At 43.5% G+C, this 26,278-nt stretch overlaps 2 protein-coding genes across 6 annotated transcripts in view; both read left to right on the top strand.

The window, feature by feature from the left end:
- Nucleotides 1-9,182, top strand: part of RASGRF2 (Ras protein specific guanine nucleotide releasing factor 2) — a 241,544-nt gene extending 232,362 nt beyond the window's left edge. For all 5 annotated transcript variants that reach the window (XM_040449627.1, XM_040449618.1, XM_040449610.1 and 2 more), the window contains 4 exons: nucleotides 2,570-2,649; nucleotides 3,970-4,087; nucleotides 4,663-4,731; nucleotides 7,552-9,182. In XM_040449627.1, the coding sequence (XP_040305561.1) occupies nucleotides 2,570-2,649; nucleotides 3,970-4,087; nucleotides 4,663-4,731; nucleotides 7,552-7,644 (360 nt within the window). In that variant the 3' untranslated portion in view covers nucleotides 7,645-9,182. The remainder of the gene's footprint in view (nucleotides 1-2,569; nucleotides 2,650-3,969; nucleotides 4,088-4,662; nucleotides 4,732-7,551) is intronic.
- A 6,023-nt stretch (nucleotides 9,183-15,205) lies between these two features.
- CKMT2 (creatine kinase, mitochondrial 2) overlaps nucleotides 15,206-26,278 on the top strand; it is a 37,239-nt gene continuing 26,166 nt past the window's right edge. The window contains exon 1 of the mRNA XM_040449574.1: nucleotides 15,206-15,309. The gene's annotated coding sequence lies outside the window, so the exon portion shown is untranslated. The remainder of the gene's footprint in view (nucleotides 15,310-26,278) is intronic.

The raw sequence follows: 26,278 nt of genomic DNA, 5'->3' as shown, positions 1-26,278 counted from the left end.
TTTTTTTTTTTTTTTTTTTTTTTTTTTTATGTTGGTGATGTATCTGCAACCTTGCTAAACTCACTAATTAGTCTTAGGAGCTTTTTTGTAGATGCCTTCGGATTTTCTATATAGACAATTGTCACTTGTAAATAGGATCTGTCTTATTTCTTTCTTTCTAATTCATATGCCTTTTATTTCCTTTTCTTGCCTTATTGCTCTGGCTAAACTTCCAATACTATGTTGAATTAGGGTGGTGAGAAAAGACATACTTTCCTTGTCTTCATCCTTGTGGGGAAAACATTCAGTTTTTCACCATTATGGATAATGCTAGCTGTAGGTGTTTTGTAAATGCTTTTTATAAAATTGAGGAAACTATCCTCTCTTCCTAGTTTTTTTGAGAGATTTCTGTTATGATGGCTGTTGAAATACTGTTTTTAAAACGGGTTTCAGACAGCTGTATCAGAATCGAAAAGCTGGACACTGATGCCCTTGTTGTGGCTAGCTTTTGCCTCCCCCTAAGACAATGTTGGCCTCAGCCATTGGGCATTAGACACAAAGAGCATATTATCCTGTCACACACATTGTCACATTTCCTCGAGGTCAGTAAGTCACTCCTCTGCCTTCTCTTTCATTCACTTTCCCCTATTTCTTTTTCATCTGAAGTTGGTACCAAGGGATTCTTAAATCTTCTTTAAGAAAACATTAGGCCTATGATTCAGCAGTGGCCCTACTAGGTATTTACCCAAAGGATACAAAAATACTGCTTCGGAGGGATACATACACTCTGATGTTTATGGCAGCATTCTCTACAATAGCCAAATTATGGAAAGAGCCCAAATGTCCATCAACTGATGAATAGAAAAAGAAGATGTGGTATATTTATATATAATAGAATATTAGCCATAGAAAAGAATGGAATGTTGCCATTTGCAAGACATGGGTGGAGCTAGAGAGTATTATGCCAAGCAAAATAAGTCAGTCAGAGAAAGACAAATACTGAATGATTTCACTCATATGTGGAATTTAAGAAACAAAACAGATGAATATGGGGAGGGGGCGGGAAGAGAGAGGCAAAGAGAAAACAGACTAAACTACAGAAAACAAACTGAGAGGGTTACTAGAGAGAAGGTGGGCGGGGTGGAGGTGGGTTAAACGGGTGATGGGTATTAAGGAGGGCACTTGTGATGAGCACTGGGTGTTGTGTATAAGTAATGAATCACTGAATTCTACCTCTGAAACTGATATTATACTTTATGTTAACTAACTGGAATTTAAAAACTTGAGAGAAAAAGAAGGAAACGTTAGGCCTTCCCCATAGTTGACTTAAGTGATATTTATGTGTTTGACAGGATGCAGCTTCAGGGATAATGGACTAAGGAATAGGGGTGATAAGACTAATATTAAATTTTTTTTTTTTTTCAAATTTGAATGTACTACCTGTAGGGGCATTAAATAGGCATAATAGATTAAATACCATTTCAATCACATATATATGTATCATCTAAAGGGGCTTTAGGATGGGTGATGGACTTATCCTCTGGGGCCCAGGACCTCAGTCTAGTCACAACAGGTAGTGCCTGGTTGCAGATATGCCCTGCTCCAGATGCTCTCGTCATACTGTCTGCTCTGTAGCTGTCTCTTCTTCAGATCTGAGTCCAGTCTGGACATCCAGAAGGCCTGGTAAATGTGAACTATGAAGCCCACTGAATCTGGTCTGTGGCTATAGGACAGACTATATTTCTGCAGCTTCTTTCACCCAAGGCCAGCTCTGGGCCAGGCAGGAGGCCTGCCCAGCCCAGCCCAGCCCCCTCCTATCCTTCCACCCCTGCCCAGACCTTGTTGGCTGTCCTCTTTCAGAGTCCTCAGGAAGCAGGATGAGGAAGGCAGCCCTTTGAGTCATTCTGAAAGCTCTCCTGAAGCATGCAGCTCCTCCCTAGACTGAGGCAGAGTCATCTGAGGGGTCCCAGCCTGGGCATTCCAAGTGTCCCTGCTCCCTTGCCTGGGCATGGGTGTTACCAGGGGTGGGTCATCACCCCCAAGGGCCACCCTACCATTCTCCCATGTCTGTGGAAGAGACTCCAGATTGATGTCGACAACAGTTTTATTTCTTGGCAAACATCAGTTATACTTCTCTAACAAGTTGATGACTGTGATCACAAAACAAGGGGTTTGTAGTAGAAGATAGCCAAGCAACCAAGTCTGTGTTTTGATGATTTGGAAATTAACACACAGAAAGATTCACCCTGAAAACCACCTGACATGAGACCTCTCCTTTAAGGTTCCCTAATTCAACAGTGCTTTGTCAGTTCTTTAAATCCCTGCTTCTTGTGCCATTGCAATTTTTTTCTATGGATTTTCCTCTTTTTGGCTAAATGAGCAGTGTAGTCACTTTCTCTTCTCCACATGTTGTTTTTTTTAACATGAAATTTAACCATAATGCCCCACGTCTGTCACATAACAGCAGTCTGACAAAGGTGTCAGCCCCAGCCACTGTAGAAGGGAATTGAGCATCTTTTGGTAACCCTACCTGTCTTGTCAAAACATAGGAAAATTTTCATGACATACTAATTCATTTGTTTCTTTCTAGACAAAAGCTCTAATGGACAAACTTCAGAAGACTGTTTCATCTGAAGGAAGATTTAAAAATCTCAGAGAAACCCTTAAAAAGTATGTTTATCTTAATTATTAAGTTATTCATAATGCAAAAATATATTTAAATAATGTTTACAATATACACATAGTGGCCTGCCTCCTACTTTGCTTTGAAAAGAAAAACAAATGGGAAATAACTTCCATCATCTAGATATTTTCCTAATTTTTCTTTTCATTTGAAATACTATGCATACAGTGTCTTGTGGATATACTCATGGCATGTAGACTGTCCCAAGCAAGAAGAAAACACGCCAGCTTTTACTATAAAATCAAACATGTTTTACTATAAGAAGTTTCTTGGTTTGATATTTATTAATCTAAGCACAGCACATGATTTCTTGTGACTTTTCAAAAATATTCTAGGACCTATTAATTATTGTTATGTATTTGTGGCCTTTTATTGCTGGGTCATTACTGTCTCCTGAGACAGACCGAGAGAGAGAGAGAGAGAGAGAGAGAGAGAGAATAGAACCTGTTCTCCTGCAGCTGGTTTTCTTATGATCTACTGCACATACTTGACTTGCTCTGGAAAACGTTAGTCCTGTGATGCCATAAGCAAACAGAAGACTTGTAGGAAAAACAACATCAGTAGAAGAACTACACCAGATCCTTACTCCATGACAGACGCCATGCATAGTGCTCCATGTGTCTGATTTAAGCCTGACAGTGAACTAAAGAGATAAGTTTTATTGTCTCCATTTTACAGATGAGGAGACTGTGGTTCATAGAGGTTGACCAGCATCACTCAGTACGTGGTCATACTGGGACTCAGACCCAGTTGTCTCTGGTCCAAAAGTCCATGGCCTCACTCTTGACTCTGAGAAGACCAAGTGCACCCCCCTCAAAAACCAAATACAAGGCATCTATGTAGTGTGCGGTCGTGATATTAATTAAGTCTATACCTTCTAAAACACTGAAATACTAACTAAATCAGAACGCAAGCTTTACAAGCTCTAATCACATTGATTTTTCTACCCAGTTCTTTAAAGTTTCCTGTTTACACTCTAAAGAGGTGAGGGCTCAGGGGGTTCCTACATGCTCATACAGCTAGTTTCCAAGTACTGCCAGCACCTGTTTTGTATTTGTCTGTAAGGCATCCTGTTGTTTGAATGCGCCATTGTCTCAAACACATTGTAAAGTATGGGCTGTAATTTTCTGTTATAGTCTATTGTGAGATGTATTTAAAACTCTTAATATCAGGAGACTGCTTCTGAAGATGGGATTAAAAGACTTTATTCTTCAGGATTGAAGCAGTATACTACATCCTGTTAAACAGGGGAGGGAATTCGATATTTCTGTGAATGAGCTTGAGAACAGTGTTCCTTGGTTTTGCAGCTGTAACCCCCCAGCTGTTCCTTATCTGGGGATGTACCTGACAGACCTAGCATTTATTGAAGAAGGAACACCAAACTTTACTGAGGAAGGCCTTGTCAATTTCTCCAAAATGAGAATGGTAGGTAGTAATTTCATAATCAGCCTATTTTGATGACTTCAATGGCTTATAGAGAAGAGGGAGGCTAAGTCATGGAGGTTACTGTTTGCATTTTCATTTAGAGGTGAAAGAGTTGGGGGCCATCAGGTTTAATATGTGATGTGGCTGATTGTCAGCAGGGGTGTTGCAGCTTGCATTGTGGGCAAAGGGGTGGGGAATAACTCCAGGGATGACTCTCTAAGATGGAGCAGTGATAGGTGCTGAAAGCTTTGTGCTGGACAACCAGGTTCTGAGCACCAAGTTAGAAGCAAGGAGCCCAGGAAAATAACACCCAGAGTTTACCACCTGAGGTAAACCACCTGCTGAACCTGAGGTCACCCGGTGCTACCTGTTCTTCTGATTGTGAATGCAATATCTTCTTGCCGTTTACATTTCATGTGACTCTTTGAAGGGCAAGAAACCCCTGGGCATAGAGAATGATAGGGCCTGGCTCCAACACTTCACTGGAGAAAATGCCTGACTGCTTGTGGGTAGGGCCCAGAAGAATGTGATGCAATCCTTTTGCTTTGCTTTTGTTGTTATTGTTTCTTTATTAGATATCACACATCATCAGAGAGATACGCCAGTTCCAGCAGACTTGCTATCGAATAGACCATCAGTCAAAGGTAATATTGTGTGGTTGTTAAGGGAATTAATAAATAGAAAAGCGGAAATTAATGAATTAGAAACAGTGGTAAAGTTGATCAATAATACCAAAAGCTGACTCACAGGAAAGACCAATAAAACAGACAAATCTTTGGCAACTCTGAGAAAGAAGAAGGAAGGAAGGATAGAAAGAGGAAAAGAGAGAGACAGAGAAAGAAAGCAGGCAAAAAGAACACCCAATTTATCAAGTTCTAGCAATTGTATATTTTATGTTTCTCATTAATGTGTCTACACCACCACCCTGGTCCAAGCTACCAATATCTGTTACTTGGTCTACTTGCATTCACTCTAGGATGTAAAATCCGTTCTACAAATTACAGTCAGATAGAACTCTCTGAAACACAAGGTAAAAATATGTTTTTCCCTTGCATAAAATATTTTATAGGTTTTTCATTGCTCTTAGGATAAAGAAAGAAAAGGTCTAGATGTGTCCAAGAAGTGTTACATTACATGGCCCCTATTCATCTTTCAAGACTCGTCTCACTTTATAGACCCCCTTTCTTTCTCTATCCCAGCCACAGCTGGGCTTCCCTTCCCTTTCCTTTTTTCATTTTTAATAGATATTATTTTTTAGAAACATTTAGCTTTACAGAAAAATAGTACAGAAGATTCCCATATAACTCAAAGCCAGTTTTTCCTTATTATTTTATAGAACTTGACAGACTTATCCTGAAACCCATAGGAAGCTTAGGGAAAAAAAAAAAAAAAAAAAACCAGACAAGGATTTTTTGAAAAATAAGAAGAATAAGAAAGAACTTTCCCTACCAGATACAGACACATGTCTTAAAACTATAGTGAATAGAACAGGACTATATTGGTGCAGGAATACAAATTCAGTGGAGTGGGATACCGTCAAGATGGAGATTTGTCTATATGAAAACCTAATATGGAATAAAGGAGGCATTTACAGAAAGTGCCAGAAAGAAATTGACCATTCAAGTAAATGGAATAGGAATTTTGGCTCTCCATCTGCTACCATTCACACACCCAAAAATCCAGATCAGCTCATTATCTAAATGTAAAAAGAAATATTAAATTACGTGAATAAAATATAGGGCAAAATATTCATGACCTGTAGATTAGAAACACCTTCTTAAGCATTGAATGTAAAAGCTGCAAAAGACAAGATTGGTTAAGCTTGCTGCATCAAAATTAAAAACTTCTATGTGACAAAAGGAAATTATTTTAAAAAGCAAAAATAAAACCAGGAGAGGAGGAGATATTTTATAACATGTAAAAGAGACAGGATAAAAGTATTCTTATTCATCTGTAAGAAAAGTATAAACAACTCAGTAGAAAGATAGGCAAAGCTATGAACAGGTGAGGTAACTCACAGAATAAGAACAAAAATGGCCAGTAAATATTTGAAAAATGTTCGGCTTCACTGGTGAGAAGGAAGAGAAATGCAAATTATACTGAGGCATCATTTTCACAAATTTTAGAATATTGGTAATATCAAACATTAGTTACAGTGTGTGATACCAGGTACTCTCATATACTATAGGTACAGCAATTTGGGAGGTTAGTTTACATCATCTTTTAAAATTAAAAATTGACGAACTGAGCAACCAGACTTCTCCTACATTGCCGGTGAGAAGAACATGGTTCATCTACTTTGGAAAACTGTGTTGTGTGGATGTTTCTTAAAACATTAAATATGCATCTACGTTAGGACCCAGGAATTCCTCTCCTAGGCGTTTATCCAAATGAAAACATGCTCATTGAAAGTCTTGTATAAGATGTTCATAGTGTTTCTTAATAATAGCCAAAAATTGGAAATAGCCCAGGTGTCCACAAACAGATGAACTGCTAAACGAACATGGTGTATCTACACCATGCAGCACTGCTCAGCAGTGACAGGACAGACTAATGATACACACCACAGCATGGATGGACCGCAAAACACTATGATGAGTGAAAGGAGCTGGACACCAAGCATACACTTACCTCAAATTCTAGAGTCAACAAAACTAATACCTGGTAACAGAAGTCCTAGCGGTGGCTGCTTCTGGGAGCAGATTGACTGGGAAGCTGAAAGAGGGAACTTCGTGGGGTAGCGGGGGTGTCCTGTATTGTGATATATATGCTAGAACCGATCAGACTATTAATTTTACTTATGTAAGTCATATTGGTAAAATTAAAGAAATATTTCCATGGAAATACTCCAGGCCCCAACATTTTTATCTTAGTGTCATTTCATTTCATTTCATTTTGTCTGTCCCAAAGGAACATTCCTGAGTGAGCACAGGAAACATGCGAAGGAGGATTTCACTGTATTTCACTGTCACATTGGGTAATAGTGGGATACTGACAGCAGCTAAACACCCATCAATAAGAGATCATTAAATAACCTCTGATCACAGGTTAATATTGTATAGCAGTTAACATTCTGTGTACTGACATTCCGTGTAATCAGGACTCTCCCGGACTTACAGTGAAGAGATGAAACCAGAAGAAGATGTACAGTAGGATACCACTAATGAGAGAAAAAAGATTTCTATTAAGTACATTGAATATCTAGAAAGATAGAACCCTCTGGAGGATACAAACCACATGATAGCAGTGGTGCCTGCGGTTAGGAGCTGGGAGAGGACTGGAAATGTGTGATTGTTGTTGGGTTTTTTTTTTACAATGAAAAAACGTTCATGATTTTTAAGAAGTTACATAACATTTTTTAAGTGTCTTAAAAGAAAATGTTTAATTGTGTCAGATTCCATTCAGAAAACGTGAGTACTGGTGTTCTGTAAGAACCAAAAGCTCGGATTTCCCTGTTCCTCCAGGTGACTCAGTACCTGCTTGACAAAGCCCTCATCATAGATGAAGATACGCTGTATGAACTGTCACTAAAAATTGAACCTCGGCTCCCTGCTTGAAGATCTGGCCTTGCCCCTGACTCCGTAGAATTCTCATGGAAAGTGGGACGGACAGAACTGAGCCATGCATGCCATGCCTCCCACCGTGCAGTGTGGACCAGGGATAGAGACAAAGCCAGTCTCCTTTGTCCACTGAAGAAGATGGAACCCAACTGGAATTCTGTCTCCAGCCAGGGAAGCCCAGCTGTTTGGGGTCAAAGACAGATGCTTCAGACTTGGGTGGGCAGGTGAAAAGACTGATCCTTAGTAAAGCTGATGGTACATTTTTCGTAAGGGAATGTAATATAGGAGATGCTGGTAGCCATTGTAATGAAGCAGGTAAGAAGGTAGATTTCAGAGTTTGCCCGTGTTCCGTTAGAACTCGGGGACAAAGATCTGTGGAAAAGGCCTGAGCTGCTTGTCTGGCACTTTACTGGCTTGGGTACAACTACCAACTTTCTCCTAGGGTTTAACTGCTTCTGTTATGTTTTCTTTATTATAAGCTTCCAGAAAAGCTGAGGCTTCCTCTTCAGGGATGGACCACCACACGAGCAATTTCAGTGTACAAGCATGTGCATGGTTTTCAGTGCATTCTAAATATTTACATTGGAGGGATGGCATGTTCTGAAACTGCTTTTTTGGTTTTTAGGCAACAGGATAGGAAAGACGTGATGAAAGTCAAGTGAATGCAACTTAAAAACAAAAAACAAAAAACAACTCAATAGGCTTTGCCCGTGGTTCCTGCCTGGCAGCTGACTTCAGGTGGGGCGGGGCTTCCTCCTGGGGCTGTGGTGCCCAAGAAGCCAGTGCCCTCAGAGAGGCAGGTGCGGAGTTTGCAAAAAGGTGCCTGCACACCTCCCCAAGAACGCTGTGGGGTAGGACAGAGGGCCACCAAACGCTGTGGGGGTTTTAGGCTGAGCAATCAGATATCCTTGAAAATTATCACTGCACCTTGCTGTGCTTGATCCCCACCACCCTCCCCGCAGTAATGTGGGGACTTTTTCTGATTTATACAAACCATTTTTCGGCTCACTATGAATACTGGCTGTGTTTTTAAAACGTTGTTTAATGGGATCTTCTTTTTAAAACCCACACTTCTGTGTGCTGTTGGTAGACAGTTCTTCCCCGGTCGTCTGTGTTTTTAACTTTAGGGATATTTATGACTGAAAGTACTGGAAGTGTATGGGAAATGGGACCAACCACTCAACAGCTCTTATATCAGAAAACTAAGGGCAGGACTTAGTTCTTCTGTCGTGTGCTGGGGAAGTGACCTTACTCTTCCCAGGATTGTTGGTTGTTGAAGAAATAGGGCTATCTCATGTTTACCTCCCTCTTCTCTTCTCAGGGAGATCTTTGCTTTAAAAGAAGAAAGAGAAAAAGATACAGAGTTATTGTTACCTGAGCCTATTGCACCTGACATTTTCTCTTAGAGGCATGAAGTATGTTAATGCTGACCATGAAAAAACTGATCTATCTAGCTGCTTTCCTTCCTTCTTTGCACTTTAATTATGTTGTTATAACTAATGGCTGACTAATAAATTCAACTTGCTGGCTCATAAGACCCAGTGGAAATTCTAGCCTTCATAATGTACCATAGAGGTGGAGAATGTATATTTTTCCTGCATGGTAAGCGCCATCTCTGTACATAGCTATATAGTGAAATACCAAGTAAGCAAAAGAAAATATTTATAATATTTGAAGACCATTCCAAAAATATTTTCAATAGCTCATATTAGCCAACAGTGTAGCACTAAACCCAAGGAGGGTTATTTATGGATGCTTTATTTTTCTTTTTTTGAAAAGCTGCTTGTCTGTTCTCTTTAGTTTCAAATAAGAGGTTGATGCACCTTGATGCATGATAAGCATGGGTTGTTTGGATCCTAACAATGCATATCTTGCAATTTATTTCTCAGTGTTCAAAAACTGAGCATTCGAACTAATACGTGTCAATTGCACCAAGCACCTCAAGGTCTTGCAGAAGAAAAGGAAAATAAAGGTTAACTTTCTTGGCTCAAAACCAGTCTTGGAAGGTGGACTAAACCAGGAAAAATCCGTGACAGGACCACACGCATAGTAGTTTCAGGCAAAACAACATGTGGAAACGTCCATGCAGTCTGCTTTGAGGTCCCCAGAGTCTTCCAGAGGGGAAGAGGTCACTCTGTGTGCACTTCCCCGGGGAAGTTTGGACCCTTATTTCCCTGACCCAGATGTTCCTGAGGCACCGCAGCCAATCTTACTAAAGAAAAACGGGAGCTAGAGGAATTTCCAAAGGCTCCTCCCCTTTTGGAGAGCTGTGGTTTCCTCAACGAATGACAAAGCTTTCTCGCCTATTTCCTGCAGATGTTGGAAGCGCCCCCTAGTGGTCATCCACGGGCACTGTCAATTGCTATGGTGACCCTTAGCGTTTTACTGAGTTATGCGTCCTTCCTGCTTTCTGGAGTCTGAAGCCTTTGCTGGAGCTGCGAAAGTGAGGACTCCACCTCCAAGGAGCTCCTTTTCATGACCTGTACCATTTCTGGACCATCTGGGAAAAGAACGTGCATTTTAAAAACCTCACTTTGGTCACGTTTAAAATCCCCAAGAGCAGTTTGCAGTGCTTCTTCTGATTGTTAAAGCACTCATCCTCTTCTGCCTTGCAAGCTTTGTATTTACTGTTGGAGTGTGCACTCCCAGCTGTGTCTGCCTATATTCCATTATTTGAGACCCATTTCTAAGAGTAGAAGGCAGGTCAGCCTCTCACAACCAAATAGCAAACACTTGAATTGTTACCAAATTAACCTAGAAAATCAGAAGTAAAAGCCAATTTCATGCTTTCAGATGAATACCCACATTTTGTACTGTCTATGAAATTATCTTGGGGCTTTTAGGGGATGCCTTCAGTTATTAACTAAGACATCCACTTTTGCTGCAGGGACAAATCTCTTACTTAAGCCAGTATATTATGTGACAGACTTAGGCATGAAGTAGAACGTTGTCACTTGTCCTTAGTGTTTCTCTGAAGGAATTTAAAGGGAGAATTTTAAACTACTGTTGCAATAGTTTTGAGTGGCTCTCACACAAAGCCCCCATTACTTTGTTAGATTTCATACATGTTAAAGTACTGCTTAAAAACAAATGAAACTCATAGATACTGAATAACTTGGAAGAGAAAAATCCATCACATTCCAATTTGGAGTATATGATGAGGGACCAGTTCCTCTTCTCTCACAAAACTTTGGGTTGGTGATGACTGGGCCACTTTTAAATTCTTAACTGAAAAGAGTACTACAATAGAGGGGTTATTCCACCCCCCTGCCAAATCAATGTTTATTTTAAAATAAAGGATTTTATTTAGATTTCTTTTCAAAGTTTGATTTTATCCCCCCTGAAAAAAAAAATGATTCTCTTTGCTTTAAATATTTTTTTAATCTAACCTGTGAAGTTTCCCATTTTTACTACTTTTGAAATGGGGTATATTATATATGGGATATATATTATGTGGGATAAATAATACATTATTTATGACTAAAGAATAGAGCCAGAACAGAGCCAGGCTAATGCCCACAGCCAGAAGGAATAAATGAACAAGATTCATTTTCATTTCAATAAGATACCAGACTGTAAGTTTAGATAATGACTGATTACAGATGCCACTACATGAATCCTGATAATGAGACTTGGGTCAATGAAATCTAACCATAGTGTCATTTTTCCATGGCTGTGAGTGACTTAAAATTAAGGCAGGGCAAAGCTAAAGTAGAAAACCAATTTGTTATACGTATAAACACATGGATGATTCAGGAAAGTATTCATCTTGGCTACCACACAGCATGACATTAACATTAGGTTGATTGTACTTGACCTCATCTGCTCAAGAAAAAGAATAGCTCTACCTGATATTGAACCAGTGTCTTTTGCACAGCCCATTTTGTCTATCCCTAGAAAGTCAGTAGTAAAAGAGCTGGACGAGGTGCCCTAGCCCTGAGTCCTAGGCCCAGATCTACATCTGCAAGCTGGGAGACCTTAGGCCAGCGCCGAAGCCTTCTTGAGCCTCAGTTTCCTCATCTGCAAAATGAGCTAAGAGTGAATCCTGTGCTGCCTACCTCACAGGGCTGTCATCAGGACAAAATGGGTTAGACTGTAATCTGTAAAGTGCTGTCCAAATGTGAGGCAACATGATTACCATCCTCATCTCTCTTTGGCAAAGAATTATTTAAATGTATTTCTTTCTTATTTGTGTGTGCAAGCGTGATGGACAGACCCATGTGTTACTTTGAGAAGTGTATTGTTTGTGTCCAGTAACTTTGCAAATCTGCTGCCATTTGTGATTCTAACAGAGGGGTTTGTGATGTGTCCTAACACTTGCCAGGTGGGGTGTTGGTTACACCTATATGCAAATTAAATTTCGCCTTTCTTGATTCTCAAAAATCTCATGAGTCTCTTCATTTGATTCTTTTTTTGCATTTTTCTACCTAGTCTTCTTTGTAGCAATGTGCTTCTTCAGATATTCTTTTACTTCTAAAGCTCAGGAGAAAATAAAGTTTGGAAGAAGCCCATGTTGTAGGCACTAAAATATCGGAGAATTAAAGGGAACCTCAGAAAAAATTTCAAGGGCCATCTGGCCCCATTGTCTTTCTAGTGCTTGAAGCTTTCCTGTGATACCCACAGCTCATGTTTGACCACCTTTGTCCATCCCCAGGCACAAAGAACTCATTACTTGCCAAACAGTTCTGTTCATTTAATGGCAACTCAACGTTCATGAACAGACTGAGTGTTCAGGTGGACCTAGCCCAGCCATCATTAGCCCCATCTGAGGCTAAGTTCCTCACCTATAAAAAAAGATGCTTATCTGCCCTTAGAATTACTGTAATGGCTACATGGAACAGTATATTTAAAACTACTCTAACTTGGGGCACCTGGGTGGCTTAGTCGGTTAAGCATCTGACTCTTGATTTCGGCTCAGGTCATGATCTCATGCTTCATGAGATCGAGCCCCACATCAGTCTCTGCACTGACAGCATGGATCAGTGCTTGGGATCTCTCTCTCCCTCTCTCTCTGCCCCTCCCTGTCTGAAATATATAAATATTAAAAAAATAAAAATACTCTTAACTTTTGTCAAGTAGGTAAAGTTGTGCTAATATTTGGAGCCAAAGAAAGCATGGTGCAGCTGTTGCACACAAGTGAGAACTGAGGTAAGGAAGAATTTGGGTTTCTCCTATTTCACTGGCTTCCTTTTCCAATTCTGAAATGAGCAATCCAGCTGGTGCGGACTCATGAGCACAGGTTCTTCGCATTTTGTTATTCGGCCATCCCACACAGCATTACCCTCACCTGCCACCACATCCAGACTTGGGCTGGATTCAGGAATGGAAAAGAGAATGATCCCAGGACAGATTTCCTCTAAAGCAAGTTGCAAGCCTCACTTCAGTTCCTGTCCATATGGCAAGAGTCCGCCAAGTGGCCATACTGGCTAGTAGGTATGGGTAGAGCCCCTGAACTTTGAAGGGACTTGGCGGAGATGAGAAAGGGAGAAATGGCATATGAGAGGGATCATGTTTGAAGGATTTTTGAAACTGTGGGATTTCTGTTGAGTCTGTGTAGAGGTTGCCCCCCCCCCCCGCCCTGTCATAAACTTGAAGATGACCATGTCCCCAAAACAAAAGTGGCACCCCCTTTTCTTGGCAATGTGCCCATTTGTCCTCTTCGGACCTTACTAACTCGTCTAGAATTACCCTGTAAAAGATGAAGTGTTGAGGTAAGGGGTGGTGGTGCTGGGAAGTTGTGGGGGGGGGGCACTAGACACCCATTAGTAAGGAATTGGGGAAAAAAGAAGAGGGGTTTCTCATTGTAACTGTCTTTCTTTAAACTCTATATTTCCATAAGCCTCATCATTTTTTGGATCTGGGATCTAGCTATTTCAGGGCCACTGGATTTATTTCAGTTGGTGTCTGAACTGACTGGAAACTGTGTGCCCACAAAAGAACTATTTTGGGAAGAAATAAGCCTGGGCTCCCCCTGCCCCGCCCCCACACCTTACCCCTCACCTCAACTCACAGAGCTCACTGCCTGTTCTGCTGGGGGGAGGCGGGGGGCTCCCAGGGGCAGGAGAGGCCACGGTCCATTATGTCAGAACGTGCAAACCAGAAACTCTGACTCTTTAGATCATGCAATCACTTTTGACGGTCCCAATCTGCAGTTGTTTTAATGAAATAACATAGAAGAGCCTAGAAAATATTTGAGTAGATTGTAGAAAGCGTAAATATTACTTTGTAAAATTTTTATTCCGGGGCACCTGGGTGGCTCAGTCAGTTAAGCATCTGACTCTTAATTTTGGCTCTGGTCATGATCTCATCGTTCGTGAGTTCAAGCCCTACATGGGGCACTGCACTGACTGTTGCAGAGCCTGCTTAGGATTGTTGCTTTCTCTGAAAATAAATCAATAAACATTTTTTAAAACTTTCAATTCAGTGTAAGCCTGGTCATGATGATAGCATATATTTTAACTGAGGTATGAGCAATACACAGTAAAGTGCTTGAATCTTATGTGAACAGCTTGAGGAATTTTTACACCTGTGTGCACCCACACAATCACCCCCCCAACTCAAGAAACTTTCCAGACCCCCGAAGGTCCCCTCATGTGCCCTCCCCTCATGTGCCCTCCTCAGTAACCCCATGCAAAGGTAAAATATTTATTTTTTGCCTGGTTTAGAATTAAAAGAAGCGGAAACTCTTGAAAGGAAACCACTCCAGGTAGGAGGTTATTTCTGGGCTCCACCCCCTGCTCCGGGTTGGATCCTGATTAAAAAGGGAAAGGAACCAGCTGGTGGTGGTGTGCCCCTGGCGTAGAAGCTGGGTACGTGACAGTCGCCAGAGACTTAGGCAGCTCCCTCTGAAAGGTCAGGGCTGCTGCCAAAGTCCTCGTGGGTCACAGCTATTTACAGTCAACCTTTCCGGTTTGGGGCGCAAGTCCCAAGGAGGGCTATTTTTAAGCAGGGACGTGGCCTGCAGGGCCTTCTGGGCGATATATTAAACTGGTAACGATTGAAAGTGAAATTGTCTAGCAGTCCACCTCAGACTGCCTGATCTAAAAGAGAAACGTGATTGTTGTCCCCGAACCCAGGCCCTAGACAACAAGTTGGAAGATCGTCTGGTCCCTGCTAATCGCCCAGAGCCTGATTAGCAGCTCGAGAGGGAACTTTAGACGTCGTCCTCTCAGACCTCAGCTGGTGGGCGGGGAGAGGGCGTAGGGAGTCATTCTCCAGAGCTAGCCGGGGCCCCCGAGATGGCGCTGGTGAGGGAAGGAGGAAACAAATCCCCGAACAGGTGAGGCAGTCTCCCTGCCCGCGCGCTTCCACGCCAAAGCCCGGTGCTGCATGGCTGGGCGGCCAGTCAGCCAGGTTGCAGGCCCAGGAACCTGGAAGAGCCCTGGGAGAGGCCGCCTCCAGCACCAGACTTGGGGGAGGGCAACGCTTGAGAGAAAGGGCAGGTGCTAGAGACAGCCCAGTGGGGAGAGTCCCGGGCCAGCGTTCAAGGGCACCAATGTGGGATCCAGCGCGTCCTGACCTCCGACGGGAGAGACGCGATTGGCGGAGGCGCGCCCCAGCCCCGCCCAGCCTGGGAGCCTTTTCAAGGCCAAGGCCCGCCAGCTTCCGGTACATTTCTCAGCAGTTTGCGGGCAGCGGGACGCGGGAGACTCCGGCTCCAAGGTCAGTGAGCCCACGAAGCCAGGCTTCATTCCTGCAAAGCGGGGGCATTGCTACAGCCAGTGTGAGGGGCCATGTGTGCAGTGGGCCGAGGGCTGCGGGCGGGACCTCGTAGTCCGGCGATAACAGTTGGTTCTTGTGGGCACTGCTCCCGGGTGAGGAATTGGTGGTGCCTGTCTGAAGAAGCCTTCAGACTGTGGGCCCTAGCCGCAGCCTCCTCCCTTTCCCGCACAGAGGCGCAGGTGGCCGTTCTCTGAACAGCCCTGCAGTGAGGTGCTGGCATCCGCACCTTGTTTGTCTCCTCGTTTTTGTCGGCAAATCAGGAATTTTTCTTGATGGGAAACCTCCATGTCTCCGAATTTGGGACGTTACTCTTCAACGAATCCAATGTTTTCTGGGATTGGTTTTCAACCTCAGTGGCATCAAAGTGCAAATCGGTGACTTGGGATAAGTAGGTGGAAAATGAACATTTTGAGGCCCTCGAAAGGAGCTAATTGCTAATTAACCCAACAGCTGGACCCAATTTAAACTGGTTAACACTATTACTAGGGATTCATTTTTGAAATCGCTAATCCATTAATAACGAGCCAAGTAATTGTTTTGCCCCCAGTGGAAGTAAAAATGCTGCGCAATTGGCCTAAACGTGTTTCATCTTATTTGCTCGGTTGGCTCACAGGGGGTTAGTGTCAACCCTGCTTTTGTCCCTTGAGTGGATGACATCTCTGCCTTCAAATGCTCTGGTGGGTTTGGAGAGTGATGTGCAGGGACAAACCCAGATTCTTCAGATCTCCTCAGTGCTGCCCTTTAGACCTTCCTTCGAGCGTTGCCCTGGCTCTGCGACCCCGCAGAGGGTCGGCTGGAATCCCATGAGGTGGGTTTAGTGCCCTCGTGACTAGGCTTTGCCGGTTCAGCTGCTGCCCTGTTTCCAGAAGTGCCACTTTCCCTGTCTGCAACTCCCACACTTTCTCTGTTTCCGAACCCCTGTCATTGGTCTGTTTCCTCTCTGCTCAAGGAGAACAGACCCACCCTCAGAACTTCGCAAGGGGGCTTCCTGGCCAGGCAGGCTCTTAGAGAGTATATGGGTGTTGATAGCTGTGTGCCCAGCCTACTTCCTCCTCTCCATTTGTAGGTGCTTTTCCCCAAAACTTCAGCCTTTAGAGTTAAGCCTTCTCTGGGTTAAGGCTCCATTTCAGCAAAGGGCACAAGTGCCATCTACACCCGTGGACTCTGCCAGTTGCATGATCAAAACCTATCCGTAGAGATTGGACCGGAGGCCAGGTCAGTTTTCTTGACCTGGGAGGTTCAGAAAATCATGGGTTAGGAGGTGGGGTGCGGAATGGGGAGTCCTGGGCATTCAGAGGCGGGAGGAGGGTTGGTTCTGAGACAGACTTTGCCTTGGCTGAGAGCCCCTGGGTCTCCACGTCTGCTACAGCTTGGAGGAGCCATTTGTCTTCTTGGGTCTCACTGCAGGGAGCCAGGCCTGAAGGTGACAGTTAGAGGTCATACCCACCTTTGCCTGGAAGCCACAGAGGATCCTATCCCTGGGCAGGGAAGGAGGCCACTCCTTTATAGCATTTTAAAGGACTAGATGGTTCCTAACTTAATCTTTTCTTGAAAACAATTTAACTATGAGAGGCGAGTCTGGTAATAGTCCTATGTCTTCATTATCAGGAGGCCTACGAAAGGCCTCTGGTTTACAGGGAAAGACTGTAAATATCTCCTGCTTCTCACTTGCTACTTGCTGAATAGAACAGAAATGACCAAGGGTGCCCATTAGAGTGACTGTATATCCAGTGGTGGGGAAGTAGCTTGACCCCTGTGCTCTCTGGGAGAATTGGGAGGGGACAGCCATTTTCTGCTGGCCTAGTAGACCGGCATCATGGGAATTTGTTGAGAGTGGTCTGTGGAGCTGGTCCAACCCCAAGGATGTGCTCTGTTTTGGGGTGGCTCTGTGGAACGAGAGCTGACACGTGGTCGTCCCCTTGGCCTTCCACTGCCCTCCAGCCCCAAGGAGTTCAAACACATGGACACCATGTACAGCTGGATTAGAAATAGCTCTGAGTCAGCAGAAAGGCACCCGTGGCATCTCTATCCAGGAATCTCAGGCTTGAGGCAGTGACAGAATCTAAGGCCTCCGCATTCCAGGATGTGACAGAATTGGACAAAACTCTTAGACCAGACCCCAGACTCTGAGTCTAGCCTAGGATGGAGAGCTATACAGCTCTTCTGCACTCTGACCAAAGGACTTAATATGGTGTGGTTCTTATTTTTTAATGGAAGGGGCAAGTAGCAACAAACATGATATTAAGGCCTTTTGCTGTGATCTTGCACCCCAGAGAGAAACCTCCCTGGCTTGGAGCCCTGGCATTCTGCCAGATTTTAGCCACGATGGTGTAACCAGTGGTTTTCAAATCTAGAGTCATAGAGGTGTTCCAAGTTAGGGAAACAGGCTGACAGCTTCTGTGGAGTGAGGGCCAGAGACGACCTCCCTCGTCTCTTCTGCAATCCCTACTTCTGCATAAGGGAGGAGAGAGGAAGGAGGGAGACTAACTCTACCTCCTTAAGAAAAAGGCAGGCGGGGGGCGCCTGGGTGGCTCATTCGGTTAAGCGTTTGACTTCGGCTCAGGTCATGATCTCACAGTTCGTGAGTTTGAGCCCCGTGTCAGGCTCTGTGCTGACAGCTCAGAGCCTAAAGACTGCTTTGGATTCTCTGTCTCTCTCTATCTCTGCCCCTGCCCCACTGTCTGTCTTTCTTTCTCTCTCTCTCTCAAAAATAAAAAATTTAAAAATTAAAAAAAAAAAAGGAGGCTGGCTCAGTGTCCCCTACGTGGCTGGCACGCACATTGGGCACCTGGTGTGTGAGTGGAGAACACTGACATCTGGGGCACTTCAGGAGTGTGAGGACAAAGAAGGAGAATGGCTTATAATATTCTGGGACTCTGGGGAGTCACACGCTTTGAGGTAATGTTCCTGTGCCCAGGAGCTGTCATGATAAAAGGAAAGACACACCTGGGTTCAAATCCCAGCTCAGTCAACATGCTGTGAGACCTGGAGCAGGTCACCTAATCTCTCTTGAGCCTGTTTCCCCATTTCCAAAATAATGCTTACTTGGCAGGATTGTTGCAAAGACTAAAGACAATTTGTAAGACTTCTCGCATGGTGGTGTCTTATGGTAGGAGCTCAATAAATGTTTAAAAAAAAAAAAAAAAGACAGGTTTGACTGGGCACGCAGGGATGGCGGCAAGGACATCCCAGGTGGAAAGGTAGAGCAGAGGGTTAGAAGTGGGTGAAGCCTGAAGGTTGTAGTAGGTAGGTGAGGGGTTGTCAGCTAGGGGTAAGATCCTCTGATAACAGGTGTCAGAGAACTTAACAGCCCCACTAGTTAAATCCATTTACCGAACTCAGATGTTGGTTTTCAGAGCATGATCAGTGGATCTGAAAGTACGCGCTGGGCTCGTTCTAGAATGTAGTCTTGCTCTCAGATTACAAATAAAACGATTGAATGAAACATTTTAAATGCTAAAAATGTAAGCTAAAATTAACCAACATTCAGAGAAGGGGCAGACCAGTGCCGGTCGAGATAATCAGGGGTGGCTTTGAGGAGAGAGTGGTAAGTGTCCCATAACCTTAGGGTCCTTAGGGAGAAGGGACTCAAATATATTCAGTGCTTGCTGCAGCCTGTCACTTAATCCTTACAACATATGGGGAGAGGTTTCGTTGACCCTGCTATATAGATGGAGTTGCTCACACTCAGGTTCCCAGACCCAGTGAGGTTTGGGAATCACCTGTGAAGCTCTTTGACAGACACATGTGATGGCTCCAGTCTTGCAGAAACTCATTCAAAAGATAGAGCCTAGAAATCTGGATTTTTAACACACTTCAGAGTTGATTTACTTTTTAGCTTTTTACCTTTTTCAATCACGAAGTTAGATATGCTGTTTTTACAAGTGACACAATACAGAGTTCTATGAAGAAAAATTAATAGTCTGCTTCCCCCCAGTCTGTTGCTCTGAAATAACCCTTTTAGCAGTTTGAATAACTAGTGTGAATAACCTTCAATACTTATGTTCACTTAAATATATGCAAATGCGGGGCGCCTGGGTGGCGCAGTCGGTTAAGCGTCCGACTTCAGCCAGGTCACGATCTCGCGGTCCGTGAGTTCGAGCCCCGCATCAGGCTCTGGGCTGATGGCTCAGGGCCTGGAGCCTGTTTCCGATTCTGTGTCTCCCTCTCTCTCTGCCCCTCCACCGTTCATGCTCTGTCTCTCTCTGTCCCAAAAATAAATAAAAACGTTGAAAAAAAATTTTTTTTAATATATGCAAATGCATATATATTTATATTGTTATAAAACTGGAACCATTCCTAGTCATTATTAAGCAAGTAGTTTTTCCTTTGAACCTAAAAATATGGCATAAATGTTTATCCAGGTCAAGTGGAGGTGGTTTTAACTAATTCTTGAATAGCTGAGGAATATTCCACTGTCTGAATGTGCCACACTTACTACAACCCTTCTGATGGGCGGGTGACGTCCAGGTTTTGTTTATTTGTTTGCCACTACAAACAGTGCTCCCTCATCCTGGGACTCTCTTCTTATGTACTGGCAGCTGTATTGCTGCAGGATGGATTCCCAAAGTGTGATGCCGGGCCAGTGGGTATGCGCATGTTCATAGATGTTTCTTGGTTCACTTTCCAAAATGGTTGTAGCGGCTCACTGAGCAGTCCAGGTGATTCTGTTCACAGCAGATGAGGGGAGGGCCCTGCAGAGCCACACCCTGTGTCAACTCCTGCCTCCCTAACCCTTTTGCAGGAGCCTTTTGAGACCTAAAGAAAGCCTCTCCTTGTCCTTTGCATGGGCCTTTATTTACTGCTTCCCTGCAGCTTTATTGCAGTGAAATTGACATAAGACAGTGTATAATTTTAAAGTATACAGTTGGGTACATGTTTCTATTGTCCAGTGATTGCCAGCATAGCACTAGCTAACACCTTGATAGCATCCCATAATTACCATTTCTGTTTTGTGGTGAGAACATTTAAGATCTACCCTCTGAGCAACTTTTGAGGATATAATTCAGTGTTATTAATTATACTCATTATAGTATACATTAGATACTCAGGTTTTTAGTTTTGTAACTGGAAATGTGTACCTTGGACCAACATCTGTCCACGTCCTCCATTCCCCATCCCTAGTAACCACTACTGTACTCTGTTTCTAGGAGTTCATTTTTTAGGTCCCATATAAGTGATATCATACAGTATTCCTTGTTTGACTTAAGTATAAATATAAATATAAATATATAAATACGGACCACATCTTCTGTATCCATTCATCCTTTGGCAGACCCTGGGTTGTTTCCATATTGTGACTGTTGTGAAAAATGCTCTAATGGACACAAAGATGCAGATGGCTCTTTGAGATACTGATTGCATTTCCTTTGAACATATAACCAGCAGTGGGAATGCTGATCATATCGTAGTTCTATTTAATTTTTGAGTTATCTACATACTGTTTTCCATAGGGGCTATACCAATCCGTTTACATTCCCACCAACAGTGCACAAAGGTTCCCTTTTTTCCACATCCTCACAAATAGTTACATCTTGATTTTATTTTATCTTTTTTACTGAAGTATAATTAACATACAGTGTTATATCAGTTTCCGGTGTACAACATGATTCAACAATTCAGTACATTGCTCTGTGGTCATCACAATAAGCGTAGTCGCCACCTGTCACTAAACAATGTTATTAGTATTATTGACTATATTCCCTATGTTGTACTTTTCATCTCTGTAACTTATTTCATAACTGAAATTTTGTACCTCTTAATCCCCATCATGTATTTCATCCATCCCCCACCCATCTCCCTTCTGACAACTACCAGTTTGTTCTCTGTATTTAAGAGTCTATTTGTTTTTGTCTCTTTTTTCTTGGTTCGGTTGTTTTATTTCTTCAGTTCCACATATAAGTGAAATCGTGTGGTATTTTTCTTCTTCTCTCTTACTTATTTCACTTCACATTATTAGGTCCACCCATGTTGTTGCAGATGGCAAGATCTCCTGCTTTTTTATGACTGAGTAATATTCACGTGTGTGTGTGTGTATGTGTGTGTGTGTGTGTGTGTGTGTGTGTGTGTGTATACACACCTCTCTTCTTTATCCATTCATCTATTCATGGGCAGTTGGGTTGTTTCCGTATCTTAGCTATTGTAAATAATGTTGCAATAAACATGGAACTACACATATCTCTTTGAATTATTACTTGTTTTCTTTGGGTAAATACCCAGTAGTAAAATTACTGGGTTCTGTGGTATTTCTCTTATCAGTCTTTTGAGGAACTCCCATACTATTTTCCACAGTGGCTGTGCCAATTTGCATTCCCACCAACAGTGCACCAAGGGTTCCTTTTTCTCTACATATTTACCAACACTTGTTATTTCTTGTCTCTTTGATTATAGCCACTCTGATACATATAATGTGCTATCTCATTGTGGTTTTGATTTGCATTTCCCTTATGATTAGTGATAGAGCATCTTTTCATGTGTCTGTGGGCCATCTGCATAGCATGGATCTTTATTTAGTGGTCTCCACAGAAACAAAATTTCTGATTTGGAGTAGCTAAGTGTAATCGTCCTGTAGAAAAGGTCCTGCTCTCCAGCCTCGGGGTGCCCTGGGCAAGTAGCAGGCCTACGAAGTCCCTGTAGATGGGGCCGAGAAGGAGAAGATATCAGGTCAGGGCTGAAGAAAATGAGCGTGCCTGGGAGGAAACTACAGTTACCAGAAGGGTTGCAGTCTGGAGGGCAGAAACAGCGCATCCCTGAAGGACCAGGCATCCTTGGGACAGTGAGGAGCCTAGGGACAAGGCTCAGTCTTGGCTGTGCAAACCCAGGAAAACCCCAGAAGACAGCCTGACCCAGAAAGTGGCCTGAGAAAGCACCCTGGGAAGAACCTTATGTGGCTCCAGGCAGGCTCCACAATCATCCCCTTGACCTTCCCAGGTCACTGGTGGGTGCTTTCTGTGTGTTCAGTTGGTAACCCTGTCAGTCGTAAGGAGTGAAGAAGCCCTCAGACCACTTCCCTGGGACAAAGCTGGGCTGTTTGCTGAGGTGAAGGGACAATGTTCTCAAACACAGTGGCAGCAGGTAGGGGTAACCTCTCAAAAGTAGCACAAAGTAATATTAACAAAAGTGGACACATGTTCAGCACTTAATAAGTGCCAGATACTGTTGTCCAGGTTGCACATGGACTTCCTTTTTAATCCTTTCTCATTTTTATTATTTTCATTTTATATTTGAGAAAAGTAAGACTTGGAAATCAAAGTAAACCTTTCTCAAGACAGTAGAGAATTGTAAGTGGCAGAGCTGGATATAAATCCAGGATTCTGGCTTCAGAGCCTCCAATCATGATACTACACCTGTGTCTGTTGTCACTAGTTCCCTGTCACTCTCTGGTGTCCAAACAGGGCCTGGGTGAGCACCCAGGAAGGCTGAATGAGAGGATTTAGAAACAGGGTGGATAGCTGGACAATTGCCATCCTTTCCAGACTAGACCTCTCTTATAAGCCCTCAATCACATTAAAGGACATTCCCTCCAGGGGTGCCTGGCTGGCTCAGTTGGTAGAGCATGCAACTCTTGATCTTGAGGTTGTGTGTTCAAGCCCCATGTTGGGGGTAGAGCTTACTTTAAAGAAAGGAAAGAAAGAAAAGAAAGACATTCCTTCCAGAATACATCACAGACCCCTTCTGTTCAACCTGATCGTCCTGTCTTTGCCTGACCCCAAGGCTGCTCCCCAGCCAAGTGAAATTCTCAAGTCAGAAGAAATTCTCAGTCCACACCTGATTGGTCAAAAAAGCCCTGTGGGCCCACGCACTAAGTATCTTGGAAATTCTGCCATCTATCTCCATGAAACCTTCCCCACCACCATGGGGAGAAGCCTGGAGAATCTCCGGCTTAGTTTATTCCAGGACACTAGGACATCATTTCCCTGCCTCTAGACCCCTTTCCCTTCCTCACCAATTTAGTAACATCAGCCACAAGGACTTTTTTTTAAGTGTATTTATTTATTTTGAGAAAGAGATGAGCAGGAGAGGGTCAGAGAGAGAGGGAGAGTCCAAAGCAGGCTCTGCACTGTCAGCGCAGGGCCTGACGCAGGGCTCGAACCCACGAACCGCGAGATCATGATCTGAACGGAAATCAAGAGTCAGATGCTCAACCAACTGAGCCACCCAGGCGCCCTGAGCCAGAGGAACGACTAATGCCTTTATGTCAGTATTTGTGCTAAGGGCTCATTTAATCCTCACAAAACCTCTATGAGTAGGGCCTATGATTAGCCTTACTGTACAGGTGAGGAAACTGAGCAACACTTCTCAAACAATTTGTGGCAAAATCTGTTATTAATATCGAATCCATAGTACACCAATACATTTGTAAAACGCAATAAGACACAATTACTAGAAAAAGAAAAGACCCACAAAATACCAGCTTGAATTTTCTTCATATCAATGTGTCATAAGTGTTCTAAATGCTTACTCTCAGTTTCTATACTTCTCTCATCATGAAATGGTTTAACAGTCCACAGACCACACCTTGGCAGCGTTAGTCTGGAGCCAACCTTCCATAAATCCAGTAAAATTATTCCTCTGCGAAAAACCCTGTCCTTTGACCGTCTCGGAATCAAGCTCCAGGTTTCACAGCGACGTTCTTCTTGTTCTGGCTTCTACAGCTCTCTCTGCAGTCTCGACCCCTGCCTTTGACCTCCCTGGCTGCCCACTGCCCTCATGACTCCCTGCCTCTGCATGTTCTCCTCTGTCTGCAGTGTCCTCCTAGCAAAGTGACATCCCCAGAGGTTTTTCACCTTCTCCAGAAAAATCCTCCTGATCCTCCAGCAGACTTAGGTCTTCTCCCCTGTTAATTCTCTTTGCTCGTGTCACTTGTGATTATAATCTGTTTTTACAATGATCTCTCATTCTGTCTCTCTTACCAGACCATGAGCTTCGGGAGGGCAGCCCCGGTATCTGACACAGGAATTGATTCTCTAATGTTGTTCAATGGATGGATAGTCAGACAGACAGGTGGACAAACGGGTGGATGAATAAATGAGATTCAAGGCTAGCTCTCAGGCTGCAGTGTGACCCTCTCCACTGCGTTCACACTTGGCATTGGTCACTCACTGAGGGGTTGGCCCTGACCTCATTCGGATATGTCCCTCAAAGCTACAGGTGTTCTAGAATGTAGAATCAGTCAAGGTTGTCCCTAAATATGGGGTTTTCCTTGGACCTTTGGGGATAGGCAGCCACCACAAATCCTAGGCAGTTTCAGTCCCAGTTTAATTCAACTCTAGAAATTTTAGGGCAATTATTTTCCATAGAGTCCCTCCAAAGCCCAATTTAGGTTAGTGACATTGGCCCAGGATGCTGGGTCTTCATCCTGATGATTCTGGACCCAGGCAGAGAACAGGGGTGTAGTTAGCCTTGATTCCTGTCTCCCTTTCTACAGCATTCAAAGGTAGATTAAGTCTCATGTGTACTAAGGGCAATGGCCATTCTCCCACTTGGAAGATGCCTGGAAAGCAGCTGGCCAGAAAGAGGCAATGCATGCAGGCATCCACAGCCGTGTTTATGCACATGGGTGTGCAGTGTTGGTCATTGTTTTTGCTCTAATCCTTTGTGGTTTGTGACCTGGTACCAGTCACAGGGCAGGCAAGGGCAAGAAATACCTTGGTCTGAATAACACAAGACAGGTACATTGTAGCTGAATGGTGTGGTCCCAAATCAGACTGTGGTCTCCCAGGAGCTCCCAAGGGGCTCTGGCTTCCCTGGTAGAACACCTCTCCCATGACTTATAGTGGCCCAGGAATGGTGCTGCTTAAGAGCATAGACTGTGAGAACAAACTGCTGGCCTTGAATTCCAGGAGCAAGTTATGTTACCTTTCTTTACCTCCATTTGCCCATCTGTAAAGTGGGGATAATAAGAACATCAACCGGAGCACCTGGGTGGCTCAGTTGTTTGAGCTTCTGACTTCAGGTTAGGTCATGATCTGGAGGTTCATGAGTTTGAGCCCATACCATCAACATGGAGCCCCAAGCATGGATTATTATCCCCCAAGCAGAGATTCTCTCTCTCTCTCTCTCTCTCTATTTCTTTCTCTCTGCCCCTCCCTCTAAACAAACAAACAAACTTAAAAAAAAAAAAAAAAAAAGAGCATCAACCTCATGAGTCTGTTGTGAGGATTGAATGGGCTAATAGCCATAAAGCCCAGCACATGAGTGCTACATAGGAATTTTCCCCTCAGACTCTGAGCTCTGTAAAACCTGTCCCATAATAAACACTTAAATATTTACCAAAATAAAATAAAAAGATACCTATCATCACCACCTCATCATCCTGTCTTCCCTCTCCCTTCATCACTGCTCACTGTGACTTCTCTCCACCTGAAGCACGTCAGTGTCATTCACAGGGACTTTGACCCACACCACCGGACTACTTCTGGGAGTTCGCTGTCAAGATGTTCCTGGAGGGTGGAAGAAGCATTGAGTGTACACCCTTTGGTTCTGCTTTCCCTCAGGGGTGCCCAGAACGATGCCTGTGTGTTGGTTGGCAATTTGGCCGTGAGCTCCCTGTGGAAACCCGGACTGAGGGAAACCATTCAGTATCCCTAAGAAACCATGAAGGATCAACGCAGCTGGAACTGACTAGCAGCTACATTCCTTGGGAGACCAGAGGTTGGCTCCATCCAAACGTACTGTAGTTTTGATTATAAAATCTTATAAGTAAAAACATGATCTTCATTTAAATGAGTGCCTACTAAAACTCTATATGTACTTTACCTTCATCTGTGTGACCTTGAGCTGTTTGTTAACCTCTGTCTTTGAGTTCCCTCATCTGTGACCTGGGACAAGATATTTGCTCCTCAAGGCTGTTGTGGAGAAAGTACCTGGCCCTTAGACATACTCCCTAATTTTGATTTGCCCCCCCTTA

Source organism: Herpailurus yagouaroundi, unplaced genomic scaffold (assembly GCF_014898765.1).
Source record: "Herpailurus yagouaroundi ecotype Mexico unplaced genomic scaffold, PumYag 29, whole genome shotgun sequence".
NCBI lineage: Eukaryota > Metazoa > Chordata > Mammalia > Carnivora > Felidae > Herpailurus > Herpailurus yagouaroundi.
This window is presented reverse-complemented; position numbering and strand designations above follow the sequence as displayed.